The following is a 16,654-nucleotide window of genomic DNA, read 5'->3' on the forward strand; positions in this document are numbered from 1 at the left end:
AGGATTCATGCCAAATACCTGGTGGGAAGCTTTCACTTTCTTACAAAGTTCAGTCTCCAAACTCCTTGTCAAATGTCAACCCACAGAGAATTAATCGGCCTAAGGTAAACTATTAGGGAAAGGGATCTAAGATTAATAGGTTCATATTATAGCACAGCCCATGGCTTGGCGTGTGAGCTTAGGGCTTTTTCTCGAGTGCAAAGTAATGGTTACAGAATTCACCAATACCCTGTCATGGTAATGAGAAGCTGGTTTGGAATAGCACGTTCTCCAAAATTGTGTGATGCAGAGCATGATTTCAGGAAAACAGTTCAACAGTAGATCTCCTGATACTTTCTTTACCTTTCACAATACCCTTGATGACTCTCCTAGGAGCACCATCACAGCTATGCTGGTGGGTCTGTTTCTTGGTTCCTGTGTCTTGGGAGGAAACTTCCTAGGAGCTTTCCCTCCACCCACCATCTACAGTATCTTCTGGGGTCCCTGAGATAACTTTAAGTGTGTTGGTACTGTTCAGAGTTGGCACACATCTAATAATCCTGAACACTGATCTGTCATTCTGTCTAGATTAGAGATGGTCTGCTCCCACAAGACCCTGTCCTTGGTAAATATTGTAGTACTGGATCTCCACGCCCACTCCAAACCACTGGTCCATATGCATGGATTCACTTTCACTCTGATGATTTAGTTACTGATAAAGGCTTCCACATTCTCTATACAACATCTCCTGGTAAGTAAAATTCAGCATTGAAGGTTGGTCTGTGACATTCCCAAGACATAGCCAAAACCACATGAATGGATGTAATTAACACTTGTTATTTAATAATACCGAAATCCTCTTTGATTTGCAGTCATTGTACAGAGGCAGCCTAAACTGAAAGAGTTACCATACTTGTGAGTATCTCAGTTGATATGTTTTTTTCTTAATACAGCAGATCCAAGTTGTGGGGGAAATTACACGGATAGTGAAGGGGTTATCACATCCCCTTTCTGGCCTAACCCTTATATCAACAACCGACAATGTATCTACATTATCAGACAGCCAGAGGATGAAAAAATATACCTCAACTTCACCCATATGGAGCTGGAGAGTCACACTGGTTGTTCATCGAATTATATTGAGGTGACTTCTCTTAATCAGTTGATATGAAAGGTTGATTACATGTGCGTACAAAACCATGCTGCATAATTTCTGTCCCAAGGGCCACTGCAGAAATAGGTGTTAATCAGAGGGCTAAGTATACCAATTTATTAGGGTCCAAAAGTCACAGGAGCTAAAAGAGCAGGACTGTACATTTGGAAGGAAGCAAAGATAAGAGAACAAGAAAATCTGTCTAGCTTAACACTAATTAATCGGCTGTAGATGATTAAGGTGGAGTTTGGACCTTTGGTAAATGCATGCCAAATGCAAGGAAAATAGAAATAATGCCATAGCCACTATGCAGCATTTTCTGGAGTCATGGTGTTATACAGAAAATCTTGTTCTGGCACAAAAAGGAAGTACATCATATATATATATTTATATATGCATACATATGTACATATATACATATGTAAAGCCAGGAGTTTATTGTTAGCATAACTGAAATCGTACGAGTCTAATTCAAGAATTGTTATTAATATAAATCTAATTATTATAGAAAAAATAATAGCACAGTTAGAATATTTCTATGTGGAAAATGTAATAATACAATAGTAATGTCGATAATAACTGGGATCCACTTGAGGTGATTTTTGCATTTGCTTTTATACCTAGACCTCTCTTCATTGGTCTGCAGCTTCATGTTACATCTGAGTTTACTGCTACGGTGTGCTTTTTAAGTACGCTAGATACCATTTCTTCACTTTGTTTGTTATCCCTAAACCCAGTTTTGTTCAGCTCCAGGTCTGCATTTCTTTATCTGACCACGGGTGAGGTTTGGCATGGTGCTGTGCAGGCGGGGGGTCCGGGGGCTGTGGGGACTCCCCCGAGGGGCAGAGCAGGGCCCTGCAGTCAGGGCCCGAGGCATCGGACACCTCCCTGGGGACAGGGATGGGCCAAGGTCAGGCTGGGACGTGGAGCTGCGGGTGGGCCTGACTGAGCAGAGCGCAGGACAGGGCTGAGGGGAGCTGGAGACCAGCCCTGCTGCAGTGTCGCTGGGGCAGGGACTCATGGCCCTGGGGGGCTGACATGGGGTCCTGGGGCACGGGCAGGGTGTGGGGGCCTTGGGGGAGGCAAGGCTGGGCCACCGAGTCCTGGTGGTGCGCCCAGGGCCTGACAAGCTCTTTATGTCAGTGGCCTGTGCCCTTTCTCCTGTCACCCCATCTGTATTCTCTGTGCCGCGCCCCAACTCGCCACGGCTCAAGCTGTCTGCTGTCGTACCCGGCCTGTATTTCTCCATACAGTCATAAATACCTCATCCGACATGGAATGAGTGCTGGGTACGGCTGTCTGTATAAAGCTGTGGCTGTACCGCACAGAGGTGAACAGAAGTAAAACGGACTGGGCCCAGACACCCGGTTGATTAGCGAAGGTGCCGCCACAGCTGAAGCAGGTAGGAGCAAGTCCTGTGGCCCCAGCGCAGAGCTGGGTCCTGCGCTGCCAGCTTCCCAGTTACGTGGCAGTGGGGTTTGGTTTTGTGCTTAATCTGTTCTTGACCAAGCGAGGAGTAGGCCCCTGCGAGCTCCATGCAGTTAATCTGTTTTTAAAAGATGTTATTGTGCTGACATCGTTCCCTTCCCTCCTCCTCTAATTCAGAGACTTTGGTTGGAATGAAGTGTAATTAATTTCTGAAATGAGAGGGGAAGTGTGTTTAATGAAAACAGACAGCTTTTGTTTATTTGGCCTGGTACTCGTCTTGCCTAATTGCTGGCAGAACAGCAGCTAAATTCACAGCAGCCAGAGAAACAAAACCATTTCTGTTGAACGCAATCAGTTTGTATTAGTTCAGCAAGGCATTTACCTCACTGTTTGCTGATCAGTCACAAGCTGTTCAGTTTCCCTGTGTTTCTGTCCTCCTCTTCTTCCTGCCCTCTCACTTGGTGGCTCAGCCCAGAGCAGAGAAACAGGACCGACATTTTCTGACCGGGACAGTCATTACGACTAAAGCACTTTGCTCTTTTGTCAAGGCCTGATTTTCCACAAATGCTTTTCTAAAATACTGCCTCGCTGGGTTTTATAATGAAGTTCAGCTAGGGAGATAGCTTTTGGGTGTTTAAGTTACTTTAAAAGTCACTCTCCGACAATTGTTTTGTCACTTTGAAAAGGTGCAGATTATTCCCATCCCTGGTGATACCACGAAACCTGCAGAGTTTCCACAGGGACCAGACACAGCTCACAGGCACTTGCTCAGGGAGGGATGTTTAGTCTCTTGCTAAGGAAGGAACAGCCTGGCACCAGGGGTCTGCAATAGGAAACTAGAGACAATAACACTTATTTAAGAAAGACTGTGACATGGTGCTGCAGAGGTAAGGTGTTAGCCAAGACAGCTCCTTTTCCATGCCATCCTTCTAACTGGCAACGGGAGACATTATTCACATGGTTTAGAGAACCTGTTATTTTTATCACTACTCACTGGGCTTTATAAACCAAAAATGTAAGGAGAATCAGCTCAAGAAAAAATGTAAACTCCTGTGAACTATAGTTCTGGAAACTTTCACTGCTGTCCAAAGATTTTCTAAATATTCCAGCACAAATTCTGATCTCAGTTGCTCCGCTGTAAATCCAGTATAATTCTGTCACCTTAAACTCAAGTTCCAGGGAAATTAAAAATATCCATTAGTCAGAAAGCCATCTCACCAGCTTGAGATTGCCAAAGCTGGGCAAGCAGGCCAGCCACTGCCTGTTCACCAGGGCACTGACCAGGGTTCCCTGCCTTCTCTACCAGCCCATGGAGGAATACAGTTGAGGAGGAAAGAAGAGGTGATGAGAGGGGCCCTGAAAGCTGGATGTCCCTGGCTTTGCCAATGATTTCACTGGAATGATTTTCTGGGGTCGACAGCATATAGGTGCATTTAAAAGCAGCTCCAGCTACGTGAGCTACCACCACTTTTACAGCAGAAAAGAGCTATTTTATTTTCAGGAGAATCTTTGGGAGAAAAATTGCATTTTTTGCCTGGGTAAATAGCAGAGGACCTATTTTTTGGACTTCAGCTTGTTGGCTGCCCTCTTGGAATGAGATGGGCACCTCAGAGGGTGTTCAGATCTCCTTGACTTACACCAGTGCTCTGCCTGGTCCCCTGGATGCACCTATTCTTACTAACGGACTCTGCATTCAGGAGCTGAAGTTTGGAGGTGCAAATAACTCTTTCCCTTCTAGTCCCCTTGAGAATCAAGTTTTATAATCAACTTCTGGGACAACACATAAGATGATACATTTCTCCTTTGATTAGCAAACTGATTGAGGTCAGTAGATTGGCAGTGCAAAAGGTAAAAGCTGGAAGTGATTCCCTGATACAGCTTCATTGTCATTATAATCCATTGGAGCCTTCAGATAAAGTAATGAAAAGACGTCAGTATACCTCTTTACCGCTTTAGGGACTGAGTTACATCTCTTGTTAGTGAGCTGTCTGGCTGCACTGATGTATGAAGCGATGTGTGATGGGACATGTGCTTGTTCTGGAGAAGTGCCATTGAAAAATTGCTAGAAGCTTCATGGCCAGAGCAAGAAAATCACAAATACCCTTTTTTTCCCCAGCAGATTTTAGTGCTGGCAAAAATTTCATACCTATCACTGGTGAGCACCTTACCTGTCGCTTTCATACTAAAGGTGTCACTTTTGGAAGCATAGGCCCAAATTGTACTAAAGCTGTGGTTCATGGAGAAGATCTGTTTAATCCTAATGTCCTGTGGCAGTAGCATGTGTGTGTGCCTTCTGTGCTGATCATGTGATCCTTCCTTTGAGCTCTTGTAAATCATATGCTTGTGCCAATTACTGTGATAACTCGTTGCCCCTCTTAAAAATAAGTAAAATAGTTACTCCTTCTGTTATTTAGCAGCTCTTGTGAGATTATAATTTAATCTGGATATCGGATCTCAACGCTTTTATGATCTGATGGTTTTTCTTTTCGGTGACTAGGTTCGAGATGGTGACAATGAGATGTCTTCTCTTATTAGCAAATTCTGTCACAGCACACTCATGTCTCCAATCACTTCTACCAGCAACAGTCTCTGGATCAAGTTCAAGTCTGATGCTTCTGGGCAAAGGGCTAGCTTCAGGGCCATTTATCAAGTTGGTAAGAGGAACTGGTGACTTGCACAGTGAACTGATATGTAATTTGGACACTTTCAGTCATTTCCATGCTATATTATCCATATAATGGGTTTAAGACAGACTTCAAAATGAATGAAAGAAAAAAATAGAGTAAATTTATTTATTTATTGCTACTTTTAGAAATGCTAAGATGATGTCTGCAGTAGGTCTGTTGTAGACACTCCTAGCATGCTTGGAAATGCACCCCTCATTGCTTCTATTAATGATAAATCACTTACTGCTAACATACCAAAGATGATATAGCTATAATTCTGCCTAAATCTTTTTACTTTCATTTTTCCTATCTTTTAGTTCTTAATCACCAACAGAATCTATCTGTGTCTGTGAAACAAATTAGTCAAATCCATTAGTTTCCGTGGGCACAGTTAAACTGGTCTTCTGTATATACACGTTTATGCTATACTTACAGCAGTATGTTCTTTTAAATACATTCTTAATACTACTTGGATGATCTGTAGTAGATGCTGTAAGAAGATAGGTTTTAGGGGTGGTTTTCTTCTGAATTCATAGTGATAGTTGATAGACATCACATTACACATTCCTTGAAACCATTCATCACAAGTACTGGTTCTTGGTGTCTCTTGGCAGCCTGTGGAGGATCCTTGTCTGGAGCAGGCACTATCCATTCACCTTACTACCCCAGGATGTCCCCTCACCCAAAGACCTGTGAGTGGATCATCTCCCAGCCAGCTAGCAAAGTGGTGATTCTTAACTTTATCGACTTTGACATTCGAAATACCACCACTTGTGACTCGGACTATGTTGAGGTAAAGAATAATACACATGAATAGTAGATAGATTCTTAACTGTATGTTCCTCCTCATACTCGTCTCCACCAAAGCAGAACTGCTTCACAGGCAAGCACTTCTAACAGCAGTTATAAAGGATTTTCCAGGTTCATAATGGGATCCCAAACCTTTTCTTGGTTCTCCAAAGGTGATCTGACCATTTTGATAATCAGAGACGAGTATCAGATGTCTTTAAATAGACAGAACCGGTTTTGGACATTTATGTACCACTTGCTGTTGAGGGTGTAAGATCTCAGCTTTTCTCCATCTGAGATGCTTTGGGTGGGGGAGTGCTCCTCTGGCAGTCATAAGGTTGCATTGTATGTGCCTGTAATAGAAACCATGCTAAAGAAAGGGTAGGGTTTGACTTACTAAGGATCTCTTTTATATGGTTCTTATGAATTCATTTATGCTTACAACTTTATTGTAATAGAAATTTGTACGGGGTATTTTGAATACACTGTTCTCCAGGTCAGAGATGGCAACAACAAAGGCTCTCCTCTTTTGGAGAATTACTGTGGTACAGCTGTACCATCTAGAGTGCAATCTACACAGAACAATCTCTATATCAAATTCAGAGCTTCCTCTCTTACCAACCTTGGCTTCAGAGCTGAGTACTGGCCATTAGATACAGGTAAGGATTTTTTTGTTGTTTCCTGTGTAGAGTGTTGGGACTTTGCAAATTTTCCTGTACACTGAAAACAGTTGGCCATCAAGTTTTATGATGGTGTAATGGGAGACAAATTCTGAATCAGTTACTGTGTAGCATGCATTGAGGAAAAAAAGACTGAAATTTCAGAAAGAATTTTTTAAGTTTATAATTTTATAAGTGCCTAACTTTTTAATAAATATATAATTTAACCTGATGTTTTAAATCTCTACAGTATGTGGAGAGACTCTCACTGGACCGGAAGGAACCATTACAAGTCCTGGTCATCCAGATGTCTACCCACATGGTATTAACTGTACCTGGATTATCAACATTCAACCCAGCTACCTTATCCGCCTGACATTCACTTCATTTAAGTTGGCATTTGATTATAGCTGCAGAAAGGATTATCTTGAAATATATGACAACAGCACTGTGCAAAAATTGGGAAGGTGAATATGTTCATTAGCCTATAGAGCTGAACTACTGTAGAGTGAGCACTGTTCTGTAGATCTCAACATCCAATTTGTTTCCTTAGATTTTGTGCATTACAGAAACAATAGCAGCAATTTCTCTGCCTAGGATAGCAAAGGCAGCTTGCTTTCTTTGACCATGGAATGAGAACCACATTTAATAAATATTATACTGGGAGAAACTAACTTGTGTCAAAAGGACAGCTTTTTTAAGGACAGGTTTCAATAGCTGGCATTGTCCAGCTCCATTAACATTTTGATTTATGGAAGATAAGTTCAAAAGCATTAATATATCTGTGCCCAGGAAAAGATGTGATTTGAAACACTTGCAGAAGTGAAAGAAACATTACTTAAAAGCTTGTGCATTTGGATCTCAGCAAAAACTAAACCAAAATCTGCATTTTATAGGATTTTGTTTTCACTTTCTCCTGATTTTCTTAGGGAAGAATCTTTTCTTTTTTTCCCCTTCTCCAACTTGGGGTATACACAGGGTTTTCCTGCCGCCCTAGAATTCGAGAACATCTGAACTACGTGGGAACAGTATCCAGCTGCAGCTGCAGACTGTAAAGTAGTTGGCTGACATAGCAGTATTTTGGAAAATAAGGAGCAATTGATTCTCATAATGGAGGGCATTTGGCAACCTTAGTCTTTGGCCAGCCACTCTGACTCCTACAAAAGAACAGAATATGTTGCAGGTACAGCATAGAATAATTTCAATAAGAATTTGACAACTTGATGAACAGTTTCTCCTCTGACTTTGCCACACAGGTTAGATTTGTACCCTTGTACATGTAGTGTGCTATTTAGTCCTATGATATAGGGTATATGGCTAGGATTTGTATCATCCAAAGGAGAGATATGTGTATGTGTAGCTGTTCAAACTTCTCAGGAAAGCTGAATCCTCTTCCAATAATACAGACGCTTCATAAAGTACTGCCATTCAATTTGGGGCATCTTTTTGCTGCAGGTACTGTGGAAGATCAATTCCACCATCTCTCACTAGTGGTGGCAACATGATGATGTTGTATTTCGTGACCGATCACAGCATTGCGTCTGAGGGCTTCTCAGCTAATTATATCTCCCTGGATGCATCAAAGGGTAATATGTCAGTCTGTTCATTACGCAAATTAAATGTTTTCAGCTGTCACTGTAAATAACCACTACAAGAAACAGAAACATTGTTTTCTGTGTTAACAGAAGACTGCCTGGTGCCTCTTCTACTACTTTTATCATAAGCTTTTTCCTCCCTAGGAAAGCAGAAAGCAGTTTCTGTAAGCAACACTGCTGTTTTCTTTAAAAAGCCAGTAAGAGCTGATATGGCAGAACTGCATGAATTATTTAGGAAAAGTGTTCTCTGAATTTTCTTTGTGTGTTCTGAGCTGAGTATGTGTGATCTAGGAAGCTTAGCAATCATAGACAACTCACTTGAATGGGAGACTCTCAGGTGCCATAAAAATTAATTTAGTCCCTATTAAGGTGCAGTATTGATGATGAGTAGAGAAATTTGATAACGCATCAAAATAACCTGAAAGCACAAGCTGTTTTTTTCATTAAGACAGAGTTTCTGTCTCCAGCAGAGTTCAAGGCTCCTGTTATGCCTTAAATCTGTTCTTTAAGTATCTCCTTTTAGGGGGCCAAGACATAATATTAGTGGGGAAAAGACTATTGAAGAGAAGAATGACCGTTCATTCCCTTAGTTCTCTAAAGCAGAGAAAAACTGAGAAATTACTCAGAATTCTAACTGATTTGAAGGTTTTCCAGAGTGGGGGCACATCTGTGTTTTCAAACTATGCTGAACCCGCCATATCTGATCCAGTGTTTGCACATGTCTCCAGCACTGTCAGTGTTTTAGCAATGACTGACCTGCATTTGAAAAAGCAGCCTCTTGGTGAAAGACTGTAACTACCAGTTTCACAGACCCAATAGACATGGGTCTGTTATTGATCTCCTCACTGCTAAACACAGATCTGTAGCAGAAAAGGATTTATGTGGGTAGAGGGACACATTCTACCTAACAGAATTAAACCACGGGAGAGGTACAGTGGGACAATGAAAAAAAGTAAAAATGAGAAACATATGTAGCTGGGTTATTTGTGTATCCATCGTTAATCAATTTCTAGGTTGTTTGTGTGTGTGAGTGCAGGCTACGAGGGATTTATTAGATGAATACCAGCAATTCATAGTACTCATCTATTCAGCCATAACCTACCAATAGCTGCTCATTGTTTGCTCTTAGTTTCTTTAATCACAGAATCACTAAGGTTGGAAAAGACCTGTAAGATCATCAAGTTCAACCATCACACCAACACCACCATGCCCACTAAACCTTGTCCCACAATGCCACGTCCACACGTTCCTCCAGTGATGGTGACTCCACCACTTCCCTGGGCAGCCTGTTCCAGTGTTTCACCACTCTCTCAGTAAGGAAATTTTTCCTAATATCCAGCCTGAACCTCCCCTGGTGCAACTTGAGGCCATTTCCTCTTGCCCTGCCGCTAGTCACTTGGGAGAAGAGACCAACACCCACCTCTCTGCAACCCCCTTTCAGGTAATTGTAGAGAGCGATAAGGTCTCCCCTCAGCCTCCTCTTCTCCAGGCTGAACAACCCCACTTCCCTCAGCTGCTCCTCAGAAGACTTGTGCTCCAGACCCCTCACCAGCTTCGTTCCCCTTCTCTGGACATGTTCCATCACCTCAATGTCCTTCTTGTAGTGAGGGGCCCAAAACTGAACACAGGATTTGAGGTGCGACCTCACCAGTGCCGAGTACAGGGGACAATCACTTCCCTACTCCTGCTGGCCACACTGTTTCTGATACAGGCCAGGATGCTGTTGGCCTTCTTGGCCACCTGGGCATCATATTCAGCCGGCTTATATTCAGCCGGCTGTCAATCAACACCCCCAGGTCCTTTTCTGCAGGGCAGCTTTCCAGCCACTCATCCCCAAGCCTGTAGCGTTGCATGTGGTTGTTGTGACCATAATTTTACTTTTCCTATTTTCTGACTTTCTCCAACCTGTTTAAAGCCAGCTAAATTTCCAATTTCTACCTTGTGAAAAATAACTGCTTTCTTGGTGACAGCTTGGAAAATTTGGCTATTATTTCATCTCTCAAGCATGTGTGTAGGCAAGACCGGTACAGATTTTGCCACTGTACTTTATTCAGTACCAGGTAACTTATAAATCCAAATAATTCATTATCTCAGCTGCCTTCATTCATACTTGAGTTATCTGGCATGGAAACCAAAAAGCCAGTAAAAACAATTAAGATTTAATGAGAACTAATTTCTATTTGTTAGAAAATAATAGGCCAAAAACCAAGATCTACTTTTAAAAATATTTCCAAGAAAGACACTGTAGTTTGAAAACTGAGTTATTACTAGTGAGAAATTGTGACATTATCAGCATTATAAAGTCTTTTATGAACCTGTTTTTGCAGCTGCAAACTGTAACTTCTGTAAATATGATTGTTGCTTGTTAATGTAATATTTTTTCTTTTACTTTACCTCAGATTAATAATTCATGGGTAGACTTGATTCCTTCCTAAGTGTTCTTATAGCAGCTCTTCTCACAGTTCATCAGGATCAAAATATTCTTTACTCAACATTAATCTGTATTTCTGTCTCTGTGTAACCCTATCTGTTTCTCTGGTTTTGTTAGTTAATCTCAGTGCTGATGAACCACAATATTTTCTGTCCAGTTTTGCTACTCTGCCTTCTCTCTTCCGTATTCCCCTCCCGTACCACCACTACAGTGATTGGGTTTTCTCATCTTTCATCCAAAGCACAGCTATATGCATCATGTGAGGTTTAAACTGCATCAACACTGTCCCTGGAATGGTTTCAAACTATGCCTTAAAAAGGCAAGTCTGTTTTCTCTTTAATGCTATTAACAACTAGAAACTGTATAAAATGTTTATATGAAATTAGAACTATATAATATCTTCATCCAAACTCTAAACAACAGGTATGATTTTCCATTCCCATAATTAACACAGGTATCTTTACTACTCTTCAGCTAAACTGAATTTATTCTCACTCAGACCTAGAACTATGATCTCTAGAATAAATGCTTTTTCATTTCAACCACTATAGTTTGTGTAAGTATGGCAAGGCAGCAGATAACTACTGAAACTGAGAGTAATAAACTTATAGAGAAGTTGAAACTACAATCTGTTTTCTTTACAGAGATTTGTTTCTTTTGGTCCCAGCACAAGCATAGCAGTACTATAAAGTTGTCATAAATACTGAACTGTAACATTCATTTTTTATTAAGAATAAAATGTTTTGAAGCTGCTATGGTCTGAGAGAAGGCAAACACATGTGTGTATGTGGACTTTGCTGTGAGAAGCAACTCCCCACTTCCCTGAAATCATACCAGGTTTAGTTTTCCCACTGTGAGATGTTTAGGCCTGATACTCATTTTATGTACATACAGTTATGAAAAGGTAACAAACTGCTGAACATAATCATATCTGAGAGATTTACTAAAGCTATGGATTTTTTTTTTCTTTACATCTGCTGCCTATTTGCATTTTTCTGCTACGGAAAATATGGTTCTAATAATGTTTCTTGTGCAGTAAGAATCCTTCATATTTTTGAGCTATGTTTTCTTAGCCAGCTAGAGTGTAACCAATATCAGAACTGGTCAAAGCTCTTCTGGTTCCTATTAGACATTTCAATAGGCTTTTGCCTGGAGTTATTTTACAGAGAATAAGCTATTGAAAAGATGGACAAGAATATCCCCAAAAAAAGAATAAATAGGAGTAAAAAAAAAAAAGATAAGCATGAGTGAGAAAATATTTTTATATAAAACGAAACTAATTTACTTCTCTATGCATCTTAGCAAACAACGTTTTTGTTAGCATGGTTTATCTGTGATATATTAATTAGTTGAAAAGTAGCCTGAAAATAATGGCAAAGCTATATTTCCTGTCAAAAAATTTGAGTGCCACAAGATACAGCCATGGCCATGGTCCATAAAGTGCAAACAATTGTTTTAGCAGTCTGCAGCTAGTAGCTGTGAATAGCTCATATGGCAGCAAGACAAATGGAAATTCTTCAGTCAAATATGCCCACATGATACTCATGTTTAAAAAGTATATTGCCCACTTAAACCATCTGTACCAGAGATGCCTAGTTCTTGGTCATCTTTCTGTCTTTTAAAGAACTCGGGAAAAAGAAGAGAGTTTACGACCTTTGGAAGAAGGGGCAGGCAATGCAGGAGGACTACAAGGATGTTGTGAGGTTTTGCAGGGAGGAAATTAGAAGGGCCAAAGCCCAACTAGAACTTAACCTGGCAACGGCCATAAAAGACAACAAAAACAACAAAAACAACTCGTTACACCACTGTAACTTGGTTATGTTTGATCAGGGTATCAGTCTGCCTATATATGCCTGTATATCTGTACACGACTCCATAGTATGTGTGTTTATGTGTAAATCAGCAGAAGAGAATCAGAGATTCTTTTTGAACAGCTGTAGCCAGTGTTTCTAAGGAGTTTGGGTCTGAAACAGGCTGGTGAGGGGTCTGGAGCACAAGCCTTATGACAAGTGGTTGAGAGAGCTGGGGTCGAGAGAGTTGGGGTAGCCTGGAGTCTGAGGGGAGACCTTATCGCTTTCTACAACTACCTGAAAGGAGGTTGTAGAGAGGTGGGTGTTGGTCTCTTCTCCCAAGTGACAAGTGACAGGACAAGAGGAAATGGCCTCAAGTTGCACCAGGGGGGGATAAGATTGGATATTAGGAAAAACTTCTTCACTGAAAGGGTTGTCAGACATTGGCACAGGCTGCTCAGGGAGGTGGTTGAGTCACCATCCCTGGAGGTGTTTAAAAGATGTATGGATGAGGCGCTTAGGGACATGGTTTAGTGGTGGACTTAGCAGGGTTAGGTTTATGGTTGGACTTGACGATCTTAAAGGTCTTTTCCAACCTAAACGATTCTATGATTCTATGATAAGAGGAAAGTCATATGGAACGCAAGGTAATATTTGGATTTATTTCCTAGAGTCCAGGTCTCAAATACCAGATAGACACATGTCACAACAGCCATATAAGTGTTATGATAGATTTTGGGGTTTTCTTTTGCCCGTCTTGGCTGACCACATCACAAATAACCCATGTAATATTATTGAAAAATCTTTGAAAGGGCTTAGTCATTCCTGGAATAGTTGCTCAGGGTCTTGAAAGATCCAGGCCACAATTTTCCAATAGCAATAGCACGAGAGTCAGTGTATGCATTTTATTGTCCTCGACATCTTCACAAGTAAGTGGGAATTTATTTGTTTTGCTTTGAATTGGGGTTTGGGGGGGGATTTTTTTTTCTTTTTCTTCTTTTTTTCATTTGTTTGTTTCATTAAAGGGGCTTCATTTCATCCTTTCTGCTGAGAAAAGTCAGCCTTAACAAGGTTTTTAGCAGATTGCCTTCCTGATAGAGTTTTTGTTCCTGGTCTTTCTCTGGCTTTGGTGAAAGATGAGATTTTTCCTCCTTATCATCCTGAATTGTGAATATTATATATCAAGATGGGTAACTTGGTTTAAAATAGCTTTATCGCATGGTATATATGTTAGCTGAGAATGACTGACTGGAGAAGTCAGAGTTTGAGAAGAATGAGAAAAGAAAGAAAAACATTTGTGAACCCATGGACTTAAAAGTGCACCTGAAAGTGATGTATAGATTTGTGTGTCTTCTTTGTTGATAACTGAGTACAAGTTGAGATCTCCGTTCCCATCTTGCTGACTGAACCCAGTAATTATCAGGACGATGTTGCCTGGCTTTTCTCTTCACATGAACAACCAAAGACAAGAATGGAAAGTAATGTCTGACAAGTATGTGCATGCAGAGATACAGGGCATGGTTGAACGAGGCTGAGCTAAGACAGAAAAAAAAGCTGAAGTCCTACAAGTATCTTGGGCATATGCTCAGCTCATCCTGAGTCTCAGGGAAAAGGCTCAATCAGCTGGCAACTGACAACTTATTACACCACTGTAACTTGGTTATGTTTGATCAGGGTATTAGTCTGCCTATATATGCCTGTATATCCATATATAGTATATATAGTATATCCATATATAGTGTGTGTGTTTATGTGTAAATCAGCAGAAGAGAATCAGAGATTCTTTTTGAACCGCTGTACCCAGTGTTTCTAAGGAGTTTGGGTCTGAAATGGTACAAAGGACCTTTGTGTGCATTCTTGGTAAAAATTAGGTCTGTTAGCATCTGCCAGCAGCAGTAACAGAAGACCCTGAAGTGCAGATGTGCTTTTCCATTGCCTGTGGAGAGGCATATACTTCATGTGATAGTTTCTTCCTTTTTTTCTAAACATGCATAGTGTTACATAAAAGTCTAATTGTTAGGGATCCCAGTTTTCCTTTGGCAGAATGAGATTAAAAGGAAGAAACTGCCATTTTACATATGACACTATAGTTTTATTTTTGATTAATTAGAATTGTGGCAACTGATCAGTATCTCTTTATGGGAAAAAACATGGATATAATTTTCTGCAGTATGCAATCATGAGTGAGTGGTACAAAAGCTGGCATTTTTCTCCACTGTTGGCTATTACAGTGGGTTACTGCCATTTATGGCATTTTTAAGAAGAGCAAACACATTTAGTACCAAAATCCGAAAGCAGATTGAATAGCTTTCAAAACCTCACACACTGGCAAGGCAAGATGTGCAATTGTCCTTGACAATTGCTGCTGCCTTCTGTTTTTCATGAGCTGTGATAAGTGTCTTCAGACTAAACTGAATTAATATTTTTTCCAGGCATATTATAATCAAATTATGGAGTTAGACTGCATTCTGAACTTTGGCAAAGGAGTTAAAGTACTTTTTTCCTACTAACTTTGCTAACAGTTTTCACTGAAGGAACTATTACTGCCCAAGCACACCCCCAAATGCTGTGTTAGTGAGGTGAGTGCAAAAGGGGAGTGCCAGCTCTCCTAATGAAAGTAAGACACAACCAGTGAATCCAGTTACCAGAAGAGAGGTGGCTGACAAAAAACATGAGTTCATTTATGCTTTTCCTAATCATCATAGCAGCATCTACACTTGGATTTATTTCACTGTAGCCAGAAGTCTGACATTTCTAAGGCAGTCACTGCTCCACCTTCTGTATTTATCCCCCTTAGCTCATAAAGAAGATTGTTATGTGAAGTGTAGAGCAGTATACAACATCCAGTTTAAAACAGCACACTTGGGATATGAGTTTCTGTATGGATTACTCCCAAGAAAGCAAACTTTGGTGAGGAAGGGAACCTGGACAATTCTGTGGAAATTGTTCTTAAAAGGGCTGATAAAAATATTTTGGCTTCCGTGTTGCTAATTTTACCCTAAGGGCCCTTATCTAGTACATCAATTTTAATATTCTCCAGGCTGAAAGCTAGTATTCATGGTCTCAGCCTCTGAGTGAATAAGGAACGGCAGTATTGCAACAGCTCTAACCATTAAATGTGCATGAGTCAGGCACCTACCCCTCCAAAATCAGGAGGAAATACTTAGTTAAAATAAGTAACCTAATAAATATACACACATTTTAATGTTTTTCGCTTTTTGTGTAATGAGCCATTAGGAAAAACTTGGGTCACATTTCTAAGTCAGATTTCTAACCCCGCAGGCAGGGTTCTCAAGAAATCATATGACTTAAGGATCTGAGGTTGATGATAAGCCCTATATATCATGAAACACTACAGGAGCTGGCAGCACAGCAAGGGCATTATAAGGATTTATAAGACAGCACAAGGTTTTTAAGGTGACCAGGACTAACCTGATTGTTATATGCATACATTAGAGCATATCTGTGATGGAAAACACAAATGACTAAAATTCTAGATAAAGACTCTAATAGATTGTGATTTTAGGTAAACTAGTGCATGGAACCTTTCTGACTTGTCAGTACCAAAGTACAACCCTATAGCAGAAAATTATTGGCCTATTTCTGTGTCATGTTTCTTTGTTCTCTTTGTGATGAATTATGAACATGAGTCTGGTAGCTAGCTTTGGGAATATTTATCCCACAGAAAACATTTTCAACAGAGGCCTTCCAGGTGACCAAGAATGCAAAAAACCACCATTAAAAAAGACAGCCTTAAAAGCAAAAACATTTTAGTAGATAGAATGGATAGAGATCAGACATAGAAATGACCAACCTTAGACATGGAGGGCCTGAACTGTAATTTCATCCCTTCCCCCTAAATTATGACGCATATTGAAGTGTTAAGCACAAGTATTACTACACTGCAGCTGTGCTATGTTAGAAAACAGGTTTCAGAGATCTGTGGCAACCAGCTTAAATAAGTATAAAGTTAATCATAATATTTTGCTTGCTCTTTCAGTTGTGCTTTATAATTAGTCTAACCCTGTCTATTTGATAGAAAATATTTAAGAAATCTACTTTCACTTCTTATATTTGCAACCTGTAGGACCTGAAACGGGAATGAAGGACCAGAACGAGCCTCCGGGGTCATCAAATCCAGCTTACAATTTTATGCCTCCCCGC

At 40.5% G+C, this 16,654-nt stretch overlaps 1 protein-coding gene across 1 annotated transcript in view; it reads left to right on the forward strand.

Annotated features, from left to right (window-relative positions):
• Window positions 1-16,654, forward strand: part of CUBN (cubilin) — a 149,338-nt gene that overhangs the window by 19,436 nt on the left and 113,248 nt on the right. The window contains exons 16-22 of the mRNA XM_059818798.1: window positions 568-730; window positions 933-1,123; window positions 5,058-5,214; window positions 5,841-6,019; window positions 6,512-6,674; window positions 6,925-7,141; window positions 8,130-8,260. Coding sequence (XP_059674781.1) covers window positions 568-730; window positions 933-1,123; window positions 5,058-5,214; window positions 5,841-6,019; window positions 6,512-6,674; window positions 6,925-7,141; window positions 8,130-8,260 — 1,201 coding nt within the window. The remainder of the gene's footprint in view (window positions 1-567; window positions 731-932; window positions 1,124-5,057; window positions 5,215-5,840; window positions 6,020-6,511; window positions 6,675-6,924; window positions 7,142-8,129; window positions 8,261-16,654) is intronic.

Source organism: Gavia stellata, chromosome 6 (assembly GCF_030936135.1).
Source record: "Gavia stellata isolate bGavSte3 chromosome 6, bGavSte3.hap2, whole genome shotgun sequence".
In the NCBI taxonomy this organism is placed as follows: domain Eukaryota; kingdom Metazoa; phylum Chordata; class Aves; order Gaviiformes; family Gaviidae; genus Gavia; species Gavia stellata.